This window comes from Lissotriton helveticus, chromosome 7 (assembly GCF_964261635.1).
Source record: "Lissotriton helveticus chromosome 7, aLisHel1.1, whole genome shotgun sequence".
Taxonomy (NCBI): Eukaryota; Metazoa; Chordata; class Amphibia; order Caudata; family Salamandridae; genus Lissotriton; species Lissotriton helveticus.
This window is the reverse complement of record NC_136068.1, coordinates 695,026,799-695,043,101: the sequence shown is the minus strand read 5'-3', so window position 1 is coordinate 695,043,101 and position 16,303 is coordinate 695,026,799. Positions and strand designations below refer to the sequence as shown.

Genomic DNA, 16,303 nt, shown 5'->3' with positions numbered 1-16,303 from the left:
TCAAGAGTAAGACTAAGGGCCAGATGTAGATAATCAGCATTTACCGATTCTAAAATACCGAATCATACCGATTCGGTATTTTAGAATCGGTAAATGCTATGTTGGTATCCAATCGGTAAATTTTACCGAATCTGTAAAATTCGGTAAATACCGAATCGGTACTTACCGATTCGGTATTTCCCATTCATTCCTATGGGCCTTAAGGGGGGAGACATTGAAGGGTGGCAGGGTGTCACTGACACCCTGTTGCACCCCTGAATTGTGTATGGGTGCACATGTGGCACCTGTGCACATGTGGCCCTAAGGGCGTGTATGTCTGCCACATGGCACTGTTATTATTTGCATAAATTTGCATTTTTTAGGGTTTTCGAAATTTACCACCAACAAATAACGAATCCTAAAATGGGAAAATCACTCATTTGAGTGCTCCCTACGTATCAGGATTCGGTAATTTACTGAATCGGTATTTAATAATTCGGTAATTTACCGATTCCTTAAATTACCGATTCAGTAAATTACCGAATCCTTAATTTAGGCCCCTACATATGAAAAGCCTAATTCCAGTCGGTAACGGTCGAAATTCGGTAATTTCGGCCATTACCGACCGGATTTAGGCTTCCTACATCTGGCCCTATATGTTTTCAGGATTATCTACCCTAAGTAGCAGAATCAGCAACCCCCATTACCACAGCTACAAGGATACTGGAGGGTGTGTAATTATTTTTCAAAATTAGAGACTTAACCAAATGAGCCAAAATGAGACTTTTTGGGGAAAACGGTTCAGGGAAAAAATTATAGAACCAATAAGCCTGGTTGTGTCCGTGCCTTGAACACCTCTCTACTAACTAGGCAGTAGAAGGCCCTGGAATGGGAGATATCATTAATCAAAAATTACTGATCTTAGCTACTCCAAAATCATTCTTAATCAGATGTGGCATCTCCTATTGCACTATAAGTCCAGGGTCACTTTATTTACCGATGCCTACCTCAACATAAAGAGAAGATTGGTTCCTGAGATTTTACACTAGAATTAATCAGATGCCGATATACCAGATAAGAAATTCAGGCTTTGTGTGAGTCAGTCTCCAAAGTCGGCTTGTTACATTGACAACACTGCTTAAAACCATTCTTGAATGACATTGGTAGCAGAAATCCAAGTTATATCTGTATCCAGTCAATAGAAAGAAGTCAAGAAACAAAATACCTAACATGAAGGAGAGAGAGCCAAAGGACTAAACTTTGCTGAGCAAAAAGTGTAAATGATGAACTTTGGACAACACTGCATCTTCACTGATCAGCATAAAAAAAGCTGTGAGTTTTCTGGGCATGACTGGTCGGAGACTGGAAGTCGAGGTTAAGAGTACAGGATCACCCAGACATTCGGATGGTTTGAAAGTCGTTTTTAAGATACAATATGTTGTGAGGGTTGAGCGAGAACTGTAAACGCTCTTAATGCACAATTACATTACCCACTGCCACCAATTTGGTTCATTTATTAAGTGCCAGCAATGAATAGAAAACCACTCTAAACTGAAAAGCTCAATCATCAAATATTCCGATTTTAGGTCTGACAAAATGGCGGAGGAATAAGTAGAAGGTTCCTTGAAATCATTTTATATCCTGGCAATTAAAGAATATAGTACACGCAATATCTCGTGAAATTTATTATCAATACAGCTGCGAAGGATCTGCAATTCATACTCTACAAATTGCAGTGTACATGACTAATGGCTATTTTGACTTTTGACAAAGTACTACACGAAAAAAAGTAATATTGTGGTTACCTCGCCTTCGCCCGTATGTCCTTGCTGCATGTCAACAGAGAAAGAAAACAACCTTTCAAACTTCATTATCAGTCATTAAAGACGTAATTACATCATTGACATAGTTTCATTGATTGCATGGTAAGCTTAATGCGTGCACACACCTAGTACCAACAACTCAATCAAAGAGCCTTTTCCCAATTTTAAATTCCTTGCCACAGTTTTGTTTTGAGCTCCCCACAAGGCTCTTCTGTCACAGGGTACACGAGAATCAAAAAGCAAGTGCTAACTAATCGCATATTCTACACACCAGTGTCAAAAAGACCAGGTTAATCTAAAAAATGGAAGAGTAGGAAAAAAGTTACCACAGTGATTATCTAGTTTCTTAGTTTTCCAGACTGCGGTAACTTTTTAAACTAATCTCTGCTCATACGTTTGGTATCCTTGTGTCTTTCAGATAAAGCCTAAAAAAGGCAAGATCTTGAATTGGCATTTATTCAACAAGGAGATCCCAACCATATTTGATACACACACAGTTTGGTCAGCGTTTTTTCAATTAAAAAAAGAAGGTTACAGTAAAGTAAAGTCCACATTTGTAAAGCGCACAATCACCCGTAAGGGTCTCTAGGCGCTGGGGGGCCGTCGGGAAGATTAAGCGAGCTATTGCCCAGAGTCACATGGTGCTGGGCTGACCTGCCGCCGGAGCCGGGGATCGAACCGTGATCCCCAGATTCCAGCGTCAGTCGCCCTGGCCGCGGCGCCACACCTCTGACTTTATAATTAGCTTCAGATTTTATACACACAAAACAAAAGGAATTGAGCAGTTCTAGTTATCTGAAGTAGCTATAACTTGTGACCTGAATTAACTATAACTATCGCCCCAGCCATGCACATTGATTATCAATGATGATATAGAAGATGTCACGAGTGATGTAATATGTAGGATAATTAGCAGTGCATGGCGAAGGTGCGAGTTAAAGTTACCTTATGGCACGATTTCTAGTAACTTGAGATATCTAGAACTGCTTAATTTCTATGGCTTTGTGTATATAAAACCTGAAGTACTGCAACAATGCGAAAAAAGGAACATAAGAAAATACTAGTACACTAGAAATGGTTGGAAACGACGACTCGGCTGACCGTCAAGAGGTACCGACGGAGAGATCGGTGCCTCCCCTTTTTTCCTGAGCTGTTTTCAGGTCAGGTGAGGTAGCCTCCTTGCAAAATCTAGATACCTTCAGGTATATGGTTCTTGCAGAGGAAGGACTGTACGCCCTACACAACAGGTGATTTGGTTGTATCGTTTCCAACAATATCTAGTGTACTAGTATTTAATTTTCCTATGTTCCTTTTTTTCACATTGTTGCAGTAGCAAGTATTTGGTGGGTCCTGACGAAGGCACTAGACAGAATGATGTCTGAGTGTGCCAAAACATGTTGACCACTTTGTAATCTCAGACAGCTATTTGGTTAAACTGTCTTTTGCACTGTTTTTAATTTGAATTGCGGGAGGCAATAATAAATATAGGGTCAGTTGCAACTCATTTTTAACTTAACTTATAACTAATGCACTGCACTTATTTCCAGCACGATTAACTACTCTCATCTGGTAGTCTAGTGAGTGAACCAATTACATAAAAACATCCTCCGGCTACCCAATCACTATGATGGGGTTGTAGCCCTTAGCGTCACTAGAGTGACTTAAAGAGGAGACCCAGATGATGAGGCATGTCACCAGGTTGGTGAGTGATGGGAATCCAGAAATTCATTGAATATTTTTTCCTTCTTTTGCGGCGTTCTCATTGCTGTGCTCGTTCTCTAGAATTTATAGTGCTCAGGACATTGTTATAGACCCCTGGACATTTTTGGTATGTGACTATTGTTGTTTGGGGCAAGGTATCCAGGCTGGTCTTAAAATATCGCCTCAGACCCTATTTAAAGGTATTTGTGTTTTTTTAACATTTTTTTTGTTATAAAACTTGAACATAACTAGAACGCCCCTGTAACCTTTGTTTTTGTTAGCAAATTCCTTTTTCTTAAATTCTTTTTATTTCAACTCCATACATATAGAAAAATAGCAGTACATATCAATAAATAGATATATAAATATATAAATCGAGGTACAAGTCCTTGGAAAAACATCATTAAGAATCATGCGTAGATATATTATTACACATATAACTGTCTCCAGAAATCTAGCTAACCACATCTGAAAGCTTGGGGGCTCGGCATCCTTCCAGTGTGCCAATAAAATTCTATATACTGCTGTTCCCACAAAGAGACATGATTTCTCCTCCGCGCTTAGCCCCAAGGTGCTATCGTATCCAAGAATGAAAAGTGTAGATGATTCCGTGACACTATGTCCAAAAACCTCCCAAAAACCTGTCAGCATCTCTTTAAGTGATGTTAATCTAGAAGAGTCGTAGAACATATGTGGGAGAGTAGCCGGTCCTGACCCACATCTCGGGCAAGAGTCGTCTATTCTTTTTCCCCATGCAAACAGCTTAGCAGGGGTGAAATATAAGCTAGAAAATGGTTGTGTAAAGTTGAGCTTTCAGGTTAGAAGATAGGAGTATTTGTGATGTTAAAAGTAAGCTCATGTCAATATCAATATTGGGATTAGCCAATTTACAAGCACAAAATTATTCTGTATGCTCCAGATCATCTGGGAGTTTCTCAAGAAGTAGGTCATATATTGTTCCAATTCTAGTTGAGTTTTTTAATATGATATTTAAGAGTGGGATCTTTTCCAGTGAGATCATAGTAGTCTTGTAGCTTAAAATTGTATTGACCTGAATACATTTAAAATAGTCATCATTAGAGATCCCAAAAGTTCTCTGTAAAAACAGAAACCTGTTATTCACTTCACCTCCCAGAAAATCCCATATCGTTCTTACCCCCGCACTTTCCCATTTTTTAGCCATATCATCGTTAGCCTGTAGGGGTAGCAGAGAAGAATGCCAAAGAGGGGTATTGCCATAAATCTAAAGACCCTCTTCCAGACTTTCCAGGCACTAGTAATGACCTTGAACCTAACTTTTTTTATAATAACTTGATTCTAATTGCCTCAGTAAAATCCCTGAGCCTTCTTTCCAATCGATAATTCGTATATAGAAGGTATTTCCATAACTTGTGTTTTCATTTGCCGCCCGGGTATCAAAAAGAGGTACCATTTGATGAAGAAGAGCAGCCCAGTGATATAACATTGTATTGTGAATTGCTAAGCCACCACTATTTTGCGGCAAGGATAAATATTTCAGGGACCTCCTAATCTTCCCGTGTTGCCAGATGAATTTAGACATTTGTGACTCAAGAATTTTTATAATATTATCTTCTACAATTAAAGGGATAGCTCGAAACAAGTATAAGATCTTAGGGAGTACATTCATTTTTAAAAAATTACCCCTGCCAATAATTGAGAGATGTAGGCTGTTAACTCTTGCAAGATCTTTCCTGATATTCTTAATTAATGGTTCATAATTCAAGTTGTTAATATTTTCAATCTTTGGGCTTAAGCATATCCCAAGGTAGGTTGCATTTTCAGTTTTCCTGGGATCATCATAATCAATATTATCAGTACATAAAATAATGGTCTTATCTTTGTTAAGGGAGTATCCGGAGTACTGTCCAAATAGCTGAATGATTATTTCTATTTCTAGAATGGCCTCAGCATGATTAGGTGTTAATACTGCCAAATCATCAGCATACGCTAATATTTTGGTCTCATACCCCCTACAATTACCGGTTCTATTTTCTGGGTCTGTAGTAATTTGATATTCAGAGGATTTATATACAGCGTGAACAGTATCGGGGAGCAGGGACATCCCCATCTCCTTCCTCTCGATATACTAATAGCACGAGATTCTACACCCATTAGTTGAAGATTAGCTTTTGGTTGTTGGTACATGGCTTTAATTGATTTAATAAGCCCAGGTCCAAAGTTGTTTAATTCAAGCACCCCCCATAAAAACTCCCAAGACACCGGATCAAAAGCTATCTCGGCGTCAAGGAGGATCATTGACATCTGGCCCCCTGTCCCAGACATGATATCAAACAGTGAGATGACTCTGCAGGTATGATCCGTTGTACCGTTGCCGGGGACAAAACCATGTTGCCAGGGGGAGACCAGATGTTCAATGACCCTCCCGAGCAGATTAGCCAGGACTTTTGCATAAAACTTGGAGTGGGAGTTAATCAAAGAAATAGGTCGATATGATGATGTGATCTCGACAGGCTTGCCCTTTTTAGGAGAGAGGATTATATTAGTCTCTTTCCAAGATTCTGGAGGGTTGCCACTCAGCTGTATACCAACAAACAGATCCAATAAATAAGGTATTATTTGTATTCTTAGTATTTTGTAAAGTTCTAGAGGGATTTTATCGCGGCCAGCAGCTTTCCCAGAGGCCAAGTCAGAGAGTGCTAACTGGAGCTCTGTAATACTAATCTTCTTTTTGAGGTCCTCTTCAGTTATAGTATCTAAAACCTCGCTCCATCCAGTATCAGCTGTGAATTCCCTAATTTTTTTTAAAACTTCATCTGATTCGGCTAAAACATCACTTTGATATAGCTTTTGATAATATTTTTGAAATATTTCAACAATTTCCCCAGGATTCGTGTATACCTGACCATCTGATTTAACGGAGGTTATCCTATTATATTAGATCTTCTGCCGAGTGCGCAAGGCCAGTTGTTTACCCACCCTCTCTCCTTTTTCATAGATACTGCTTTGAAGTGATTGAGAAGCCTCTGCTGCTTTCTGAGTCAGCCAGCTGTTTAGTTCTGTTTTTAAAACCAAAATGCGGGGCATGGTATGCCCTCCATCCTCTCCCCGACTTATTAAAGATACGTGTTCCTCTTCTGCTCTAGTCAGATCTTGCGTCAACAGATAGTTTGCCCTATCAAGCTTTTTAGGTCTCGCCTGTCGATGCGCATGCGCATCGAGCAGAGCGAGACTATAGGGCTTTAAACAAAGTTTACCTAACTGCGGCGATTTGGTGCTGTGCCCGTGGCTTTTAGGTCAATGCGCTTGCGCATTGACCTAAAATGCGCGTGCACATCACCAAATCGCCGTCTGTTCCCTCAGCCGCATTCCTCCCACACCTTTTGAAGTGAAGCTTAGCTTCACTTCAAAGGCCCCGGCTGCTTCACACCCACATGCCGCTCTACCCGCTCCGCCCCCTCCCCTGCCCGCCGTGTCGCATTTCTCCTCCCCCCTCCCCTTCTCTGCCTTCTCTCCGTCTTGTTTTTTTTTTTACCCGCTCCGCCCCCTCCCCTGCCCGCCGTGTCGCATTTCTCCTCCCCCCTCCCCACAGCAATGCCCTCCGCCGTCTCTCGTGTTTCTTTTGACTCGTTTTCGTTAGGGTTGGTGCTGTCTTTTCCTGCTGCTTCACACCACCTTTTGCAACAATACTTGTGTCTTGATTTGGGATTTTATCTTTTTACACCGAGTTGCAATAGGTTCGTGGTGAATTCACATGTTATATTGTTCAGCAAAGTGGATTATTATTATTCCAATCTGTAAAGTTGCAAAACAACCCCCAGTAAGAAACGTGAAACTGTAACTCGGGTCAAGAACTGCATCTCCGTCATTACCGCATGCGTTCATGCTTCACCGTGTCACTGATTAAGGTAAATCAGCAGTTAGCTGTATCTTTGAATTTGGAGCAAAATGTCATTGGCAAACCTCTATTTTTTTTATTAGACTGCATCATCTAAAGAGCTCCTATGCAGAGCGAATAATCATGTTATGCCGCCTCTCCCGATACTAATTTACTGGAAGTTTGTACTAGACAGCTTTGACTATCTATCCCAGCTGATACAATGTCAATCAGAAAACTGAGCGAGTCACGGATTTTAATCATAACTATTTTTATAACCCTTTTAACAAGACACGGTTTTATGGGCAACTCAACATTTCATATAAAAAAATAGGAGATTAAATTCCTGCTGCTTCACACCCTCATCGTCTACACACACACCTACAAGCATTCCTCCAAGTTGTCTCTCTCTTCAATCATGTGTGTTGTATCCTGCACGAGCGCCGCGTCAGCTGTGACCCCGCTCTGTGCATGTGGACGCTGTGAATGTCCCTGCGTGTGCGCTCCACTCGTGTCTTTCTATGCAGGCTGCCTTCTGCTGTGTGCATGCGTCTGCTGTACTCGCAGACTGTATGGGTGCCTATTTGTGACTATGCCCGCAGGCGTGCGCCATGTTTTGTATACTCTAAGTGTGTGTTCTCTAAAGGAATGCATTTACTGTTGTAGGCACAGTTTGTGTGTACATTCACTTAGTCATCTGCTATGTAGGTATACCTTATGCACGCTGTGTGCGTGAGCCTTCTGCAATTGCCGTACGTGCAGCCTCCTGTGTGTGTTTGCGCCGTCTGCTCTGTCTGTCTCACCCTCAACCCCTCACCCTCACCCTCACTCACCTTCAACCCCTCACCCTCACTCACCTTCAACCCCTCACCCTCAACCCCTCACCCTCACTCACCCTCACCCTCACTCACCCTCAACCCCTCACCCTCAACCCCTCACCCTCCCTCAACCCCTCACCCTCAACCCCTCACCCTCACTCACCCACCCTCACTCACCCTCACCCTCACTCACCCTCACCCTCACTCACCCTCAACCCCTCACCCTCACTCACCCTCACCCTCACTCACCCTCAACCCCTCACTCACCCTCAACCCCTCACCCACCCTCACTCACCCTCACCCTCACTCACCCTCAACCCCTCACCCTCAACCCCTCACCCTCAACCCCTCACCCTCACTCACCCTCAACCCCTCACTCACCCTCACCCTCACTCACCCTCAACCCCTCACCCTCACTCACCCTCACCCTCAACCCCTCACTCACCCTCAACCCCTCACCCTCACTCACCCTCAACCCCTCACCCTCACTCACCCTCACCCTCAACCCCTCACTCACCCTCAACCCCTCACCCTCACTCACCCTCAACCCCTCACCCTCACTCACCCTCACCCTCACTCACCCTCAACCCCTCACCCTCACTCACCCTCACTCACCCTCAACCCCTCACCCTCACTCACCCTCAACCCCTCACCCTCACTCACCCTCAACCCCTCACCCTCACTCACCCTCACTCACTCACCCTCACCCACCCTCACTCACCCTCACCCTCACTCACCCTCACTAACCCTCACTCACCCTCAACCCCTCACCCTCACCCTCACTCACCCTCAACCCCTCACCCTCACTCACCCTCACTCACCCTCAACCCCTCACCCTCAACCCCTCACTCACCCTCAACCCCTCACTCACCCTCACTCACCCTCACCCTCACTCACCCTCACTCACCCTCACTCACCCTCACCCTCACTCACCCCCTCACCCTCAACCCCTCACCCTCACTCACCCTCAACCCCTCACCCTCACCCTCACTCACCCTCAACCCCTCACCCTCACTCACCCTCACTCACCCTCACTGACCCTCACTGACCCTCAACCCCTCACCCTCAACCCCTCACCCTCAACCCCTCACCCTCACTCACCCTCAACCCCTCACCCTCACTCACCCTCACTCACCCTCACTCACCCTCACCCACCCTCACCCACCCTCACCCACCCTCACCCACCCTCACCCACCCTCACTCACCCTCACCCTCTCACCCTCAACCCCTCACCCTCAACCCCTCACCCTCAACCCCTCACCCTCACTCACCCTCACCCTCACTCACCCTCAACCCCTCACCCACCCTCACTCACCCTCACCCTCAACCCCTCACCCTCACTCACCCTCAACCCCTCGCCCTCACTCACCCTCAACCCCTCACCCTCAACCCCTCACCCTCACCCTCACTCACCCTCACCCTCACTCACCCCCTCACCCTCAACCCCTCACACTCACTCACCCTCACTCACCCTCAACCCCTCACCCTCACTCACCCTCACAACACATATTGTGTTACAATAGGTGTCACATTTGCGAAAGATAAAACTATTGCCATTGTAAATAACAAAGCTATTAATTTCGCTATTTTCAAAACAAGCACATAAATAAAAAATGTGTCCTTTACAATACCAATAGCTCAAACTTTCCTAATGCGAGACCTATTGCATTGCTGTGCTTCTCTCCCCTGCTGCACTCGCCTGCTCTCTAGAGATGTGGCCTAACGACCAGAGCTGCCATCTAAGTGACGTAAATACAAAACATGTTGCATTCCAAATGCTATAGGTGTCACATTCGCGAAAGTTATAACTATTGGCATTGTAAATGACAAAGCCATCAATTTAGCAATTTTAAAAACCAACAAATAAATAAAATATGTCATTTACAAGACCAATAACTACAACTTTTCTAATGCGAGACCTATTGCATTTCCAATGCTTGTTTTTTGTTCTTGCCACATAGCTAATCGTTTCCCCTCTGAGGGCAGCCTTAAAGCTGTCCCAAACCACCCCCCCTAGAAGCGCTATATCGGTCTATATCGAAATAGCCTTGAGCCCAGTTTTTTTATAAATTCTATATATTCTCTATTTACCAAAAGCTTCCTATCAAAGGTCCAGTTTGAGCGGAGTCTGATAAAATTAGTTAAATGTATTGTCAGAATTAAAGAGTTATGGTCCGAAATTATTTTAGGATATTTTGTAGCTTCTGCTTGATTAGCTAGGTCCCTTGTCCCCAATGTAAAGTCTATTCTGACATTTATTGTGAGGGTGAGAGAAGTATGTATACCCAGGATCAGATTGATTTTTTGCATCCCAAACATCAAATCAGATAATAGCTATCCCTAAGTTGACTAATAGCTCTATATATCCTTGGTTTACGGCCTACGCATCTTCCTTGAGGTTGCTTCCCAAACACGGACCCAAGGGAGATATTAAAATCGCCGCACAAAACTAGAGATCTTGGCCATGAGGCGAGTTCTAATTCAAGATCCTCGAAAATTTGATAGTCATCTTGGTTCGAGCCATAGACTGAGCAGATGGTTATACCCAGTGTCAATTCTAGAATAGCCCATCTCCCCAATTTATCTACTGCTTTACATATAGGTGGTCCTAGGGATACTTTGGCTAAAATAGCTAGGCCCCGAATATTTGATGTTTGTGTTGTACACGCGATGATGTTATATCCTCTGACCTTTAAAAGATCTATCTTATCCCTTGGCAAATGTGTCTCTTGAAGACAGACTATATCAGAGGAGTTATGTTTAATTATTTCAGCTAGACAAGCCCTCTTGATCCCATCATTTAGGCCTGCCACATTCCACAAGCATATTGTAATCTTCCCCATTACAGTTTACTAAGTAATTTCTAGGAACCTAGTAGTCTACAAACTTTCAGAATGACACGTACCTCTAGTCTATCAGTTAACAATAATGCCATTTTGATTATATCGATTGCTATATCAGTATTAATAGTGGAGTTGTTGTTTCTATTTTATCTCCCTGCCCCCCTGCCCTCACCACCAATCCCCCACCCACCCCCCAGCACCCAATGTGAGGCGTACAGACTCCAATAGAGTCTGTTAATAATGAGCATGCAACATCTGACCAGAGCTCAATTATTACATATATATATATACATATATATATATATATATATATATATATATATATATATATATATATATACACACACACACACACACACATAGCATTAATGGTGAACTTCAAAATACCCCCTACCCTTCTCCTTTCTTCCCCCTTCCTCTTTAGTTTCTCGCCTTTTCCCCGGTTCTTTTGAGAAAAGATTACTATACTGTTATTCTCAAAAAGTAGTCGTGGACGAGAACAGTTGCTAGGCAATTGTTCGGCAAGCCTAACTTAACTCAACCCATCGAGGTACTCTTTGGCCTTAATTTCGGAAAGAAAAAATGTAGTTTGCCCTCCCTAAATCACTTTGAGCCGAGCAGGGTTGTTAAAATAAGCCTGTGCTTTCTTAACTTGGAACGGCTAATTAATTGGCGCAAAAAATCTGGGCGCAAAAAATATGAAATATCCTTTCTGGTTCGTTTAGTCTCGGGTCTAGCTTTTTCGAAGACCGCCTGGCGGAGCAAATAATTGCCAAAAAATACCAGAATGGCACGGGGATAAGCCCCAGGTTTTGCTGGTTGTTTTAGAGTGAAGGGCATGCGGTGAGCACGTTGAACTTCTGAGGCCCAATCCCACCCAGAGAGTTTCAGCATAGAGTCACGAAAGAGGTCCACCACAAAAGGAGCCCCCTCCAACCCCTCGGGGACCCGGAAAACTCTGAGATTGTTTCTACGCTGGCGGTTCTCGAACTCTTCCAGCTTCCATATAACATCCGCTAACTCCGCTTCATGAGAGTCTGTCCGTTCATGATTCGCCGCAATCTCGGTTTCATTAGAAACAATCCGTGATTCTAGATCAGTTAATCTTTCTCCAAAGGTACTGCAGGTCCTGATTAATTTACGCACAACCCCTTGAACTTTACGTAGTGCTGCTTGAGCTTTACGCCCATCCTGGCATGTTTCCTTGCGATGAACAGCGATAGCCTGGAGAATAGAATCCAAAGTTGGGGCAGCTGGACCAGACGGTACTGGACGATCAAATTGCTGTTCAGAATTTGGCGCGGAGAAGGGATTAGTCAATTGGTTAGTCGGAGTATAGTCCCAGGCCAGGTCTTTTGAACCCTGGCAATTCTTTTTTTTTTCCAATGTGGTTTTTTGTCTTGGCCCGGAGTCCTTAGTTCTTTCCTCACTCGCACTCTCATCGGTTGTATAGGAAGCAGTATCAGCGGACCACTCGCCTTCATCGGAAAGGGAGAAAAAGAAAAGTCACTGGGATCCAGCTCAGTGTCTGTACCAGCACTATTTTCTTTATTCGCTTCGGTATGATCTAGAATTAGCAGTCTATTAGGATCGTCTATTAGCATCTGTGGAGCTTGGGGTGCATGAGATAAACTAGATGAATTACCCTGCTGAATTGACTGATCCGCCCCCCCCCCCCCTTCCCGGATTTTTAGCCCCAGTATTAATGTCAATGTCAGTGCATATTGTCTTATTAGACTTGCTGGCATCAGTGTCTATAGGCAAAGGAACTAGCGATGAAGTAATACCTTTGTTGCCGCTAAAATCTGTTCCGTGCTGGTCTCTCACATTCTGACCAGGTGCCAAACTGCTGCCTTCATCGGTCGCCGCCAGTGTAGCAGGTACAGTAGCAGATGCATCGCTTACAACGACCGCATCTCTGCATTCATCTCCTGTAGAAACAGCAAATACGGCATCCCCCGTATCATTGGGGACGTGTATCCTGCTCTTCACTTCCTGGCCCGGAAGCACTCTCATCGGGGTTTTCCGCAACTGTAGGACCGGCCGTAACTCCTTTCCGTGTGGCAGTGTTTCCGCGTTTTGGCGTCCCGGAGCCCAGAGCAGAGCCCGCACTTCCTCCGATCCTCCACTCGTCTTATCGCCTGGTTTGACATTGTCGCGCTGTGCCAGCCTCGCTGCCCTTGGCCTCTGATGCCTTGGGAACGCCGGAGTCAGCGCGCATGCAGGTACCGGACACAGGATAGGCTCCGGTTCTCGTTCCCAATTCAGGATAGCCTTTCCACAGGTAGCATAAAACTGCAAATCCAATTATAGTGCCTAGTGTCAATAATTGATTTCTGACTGGCTTTTCTTCTTCAAAGCCGTTTTCCGTAATCATTGCTTCCTTTGTACATGCTCTTACTTCAGCATAGCTAAATCTAAATCCTTAAAGAGCTCCGGTCGATGTGCACTGCGGTCTAACACAACCGCCATCTTGTTAGCAAATTCCTATGTTTTTTTAATTCTATTTCCTAACCATAACTTCCCAATAATCTGGTTGTGTGGGTGTGTACAAAGGTGTGTGAGTGGGTGTGAGCGCCTCTGTGTGACTGAGTGGATATGTGAATGGTTCTCTGGGTCTTTGAGTGGCTGTGTGTGTAAGTGGATGTGAGTTTTTCTGGGTCTTTGAGTGGGACTATAGGTGTGCGAGTGTCTGAGTGGGTGTGTGAGTGGCTTTGTGCATCTGAGTGGGTGTGTGAGTGGCTGTATGGGAAAGTGAGTGTGCGTGGGTCTGTGAGTGTGTGTGTGTGTGAGTTGTTTTGTGCATTTGAGTGGGTGTGCGAGTGGCTGTACCTAGGTTAGTGAGTGATTCTCTGGGTTCCTGAGTCGGTGAATGAGTGGCTGGATGGGTGTGCGAGTGGTGTTCTGGAATAAATATTCACTTTAATTCCAGTCCAGAGTTGGTGTTTATTTGGAATCCATCAGGATACGTAGAATATATATCTATATATCTATATCTATATATATCTATCTCTATATATCTATATCTATATCTATATCTTTATATATATAATCAGTTGAAGGTGTGGAGCCAAACCATGTTGGCCATTTAAATTGTATTTATTTTTTGCTCACACTGTGTTGGTGTTCACTAATAAACTTCTATTTTGCATCAGACTCTGTGGGGAAGATATATATATATATCAAAAAATATTACAGAGTGGCGGTAACCACGTTGTAGCTATAGTTAGGATGCCCACGTATAGGAATGGCTCTGATTTGTGCTCACTAATAACTTAGCGCCGGTTTGATGAATCTCCACCTAACTTTCTGGACCTATAGCTTGTGCTACAGTGGCAGACAATGGAAAAGTTACCTGGAGATTCTTCAAAGGTGTGTGATGGAAAAAGGGGGGGGGGGCAAAACGCGTTTTGTCCCCAATCCATAGATGTTGTACTCATGCATAGCGGGCAAAAGCAGAGTCAGAGTTACAAGAAATATGGCAGGATTATAGACTATAGTGTACAGATAATCCTTTTTGGTAGTACAGGTAAGTATTTAAGTTTTGAGATATTCTAACTTGGTGATATCTGTTGTTGCTGTAGTTTTGTGAAACTACCGCAGCACATGCCGATGACAAGGCATTATGTGATTGGCTAATGACTGCCTTTCCAAAAGTTAAAGGCAGCCATGTTATTGAAAGTACACTTTGCCTGTGCTCTGGGTTAGGGCCTTAGATTTTTCTCCAACCTACTACAACTTTATTAAGGTGCTTCCTAGGAAAAACTATGGTACTTTAAATGTTAAAAAATTCTAAATAGGCTGTACTGCACTTCACAAACAGTGTACTACAGTGTATTTTAATTTAACGTTTTATTCTTTAGAAAAAAAAAGTGTACCGAGTACACAATAATACATACAAATTACCACGCTACTCAACTTTTTTTAAAACATGGTACCAGCTAGGTACTTGTGCGGTACTCATAAACTTTTACAAATATATATATATTTCAAAAATTCCCTACATACTACCACTTTGTGGTGATTGGTAGGGAACAATAAGAATACCTACTACTTACCAATATCTAAGACCTAGCCCAGAACATAGTCAAAGAGTAGTGAAAATAATATGGGTACCTTTTAATTTGGTCAAGTCAACCATTAGTCAATATATACTGCTGTGTCATTGCCATGTACCATGCTATACCTATACCGTGGCCCAATACAAAACCAAGGCTCAGATCTATTATTCTATTGTGTTACCCTTGCATCATGCATGGCCTCGCATGGGCAACATAACACTTAAGTCTGATTTACAAAGCAATACAAGGCCACCATGCTTGGCCCTGTGCTACTTAGTAAATCTGAAGAAACACAATGCAGCGCAAATTGCTGTCCTGCGTTACTCTGCACACCATATTGAACATTACTGCCAAATTTCATGTACATTTGTAAGCCACTCCACTCTATGCAACTCTACAGTACGCCATGCCACTGTGCGCTTCTACTGTATGCCAGTCGACACCACTATACGCTACTCTGCTCAAGGCCACTCCACCCTATGCTATTCTACCCTTCCCCATTCCACTGTACGCTATTGCACTGTATGCCACTATACTGTACACCACTGCATCGTGTACTATTCCAATCTAATTCACCCCACTGTATGCCTCTTCAGTCTAGCCACTCCACTGTACCTCTCGCTATTCCACTGTATACCACTCCACTTTACTTCACTCTACGCCACTTCATGCTATTCCGTTGGACCCTTCTCCATTACACTGTATGTCACTCCACTCTATGCCACAACATTCTATGCCATGACCCTACACCACGATACAAGAATGCACTCTTCGCCACTTCAGTCTATGCCACTCCAGTCGACACCACTTAACCCCCTCCACTCGACCAAACTCACATCCACTGTACAACACTGTACTCCAGTCTATGTCACTGTGAAACACTGCACTACCTTATGCCACTCTACGACAGTCTACGCAACTCCTGCTACTCCACCACTATTTACTGCTTTCTGATCTGTAACATATTACTCTGCTCCACTCAACTGCAATGTATGCCACTTAACTCTGCAACACACTATGCCACTCCACTGTGCCACACTCTAATCTACCTTACCCCATTACAACACTGTACTCCACTCTTTGCCACTTCGTTTTTCAAGTTTCCCACACTCTAAAACACACTACCCCACTGTATGATACCAAAGCACTCTACTCCACTTAACTAAAGTCTATGCTATGCTATGCCAGTACATTGTACTCCACTCTACTGCACTGTACGACA

The 16,303-nt window shown here is 43.6% G+C and overlaps 1 protein-coding gene across 2 annotated transcripts in view; it reads right to left on the bottom strand.

Moving 5' to 3' along the window:
- CPEB4 (cytoplasmic polyadenylation element binding protein 4) overlaps positions 1–16,303 on the bottom strand; it is a 253,854-nt gene that overhangs the window by 93,773 nt on the left and 143,778 nt on the right. The window contains exon 4 of one of the 2 annotated variants that reach the window (XM_078653023.1): positions 1,785–1,808. The exons of the other annotated variant lie outside the window; for it this stretch is intronic. Coding sequence (XP_078509149.1) covers positions 1,785–1,808 — 24 coding nt within the window. The remainder of the gene's footprint in view (positions 1–1,784; positions 1,809–16,303) is intronic. 2 annotated transcript variants of the gene reach the window in all.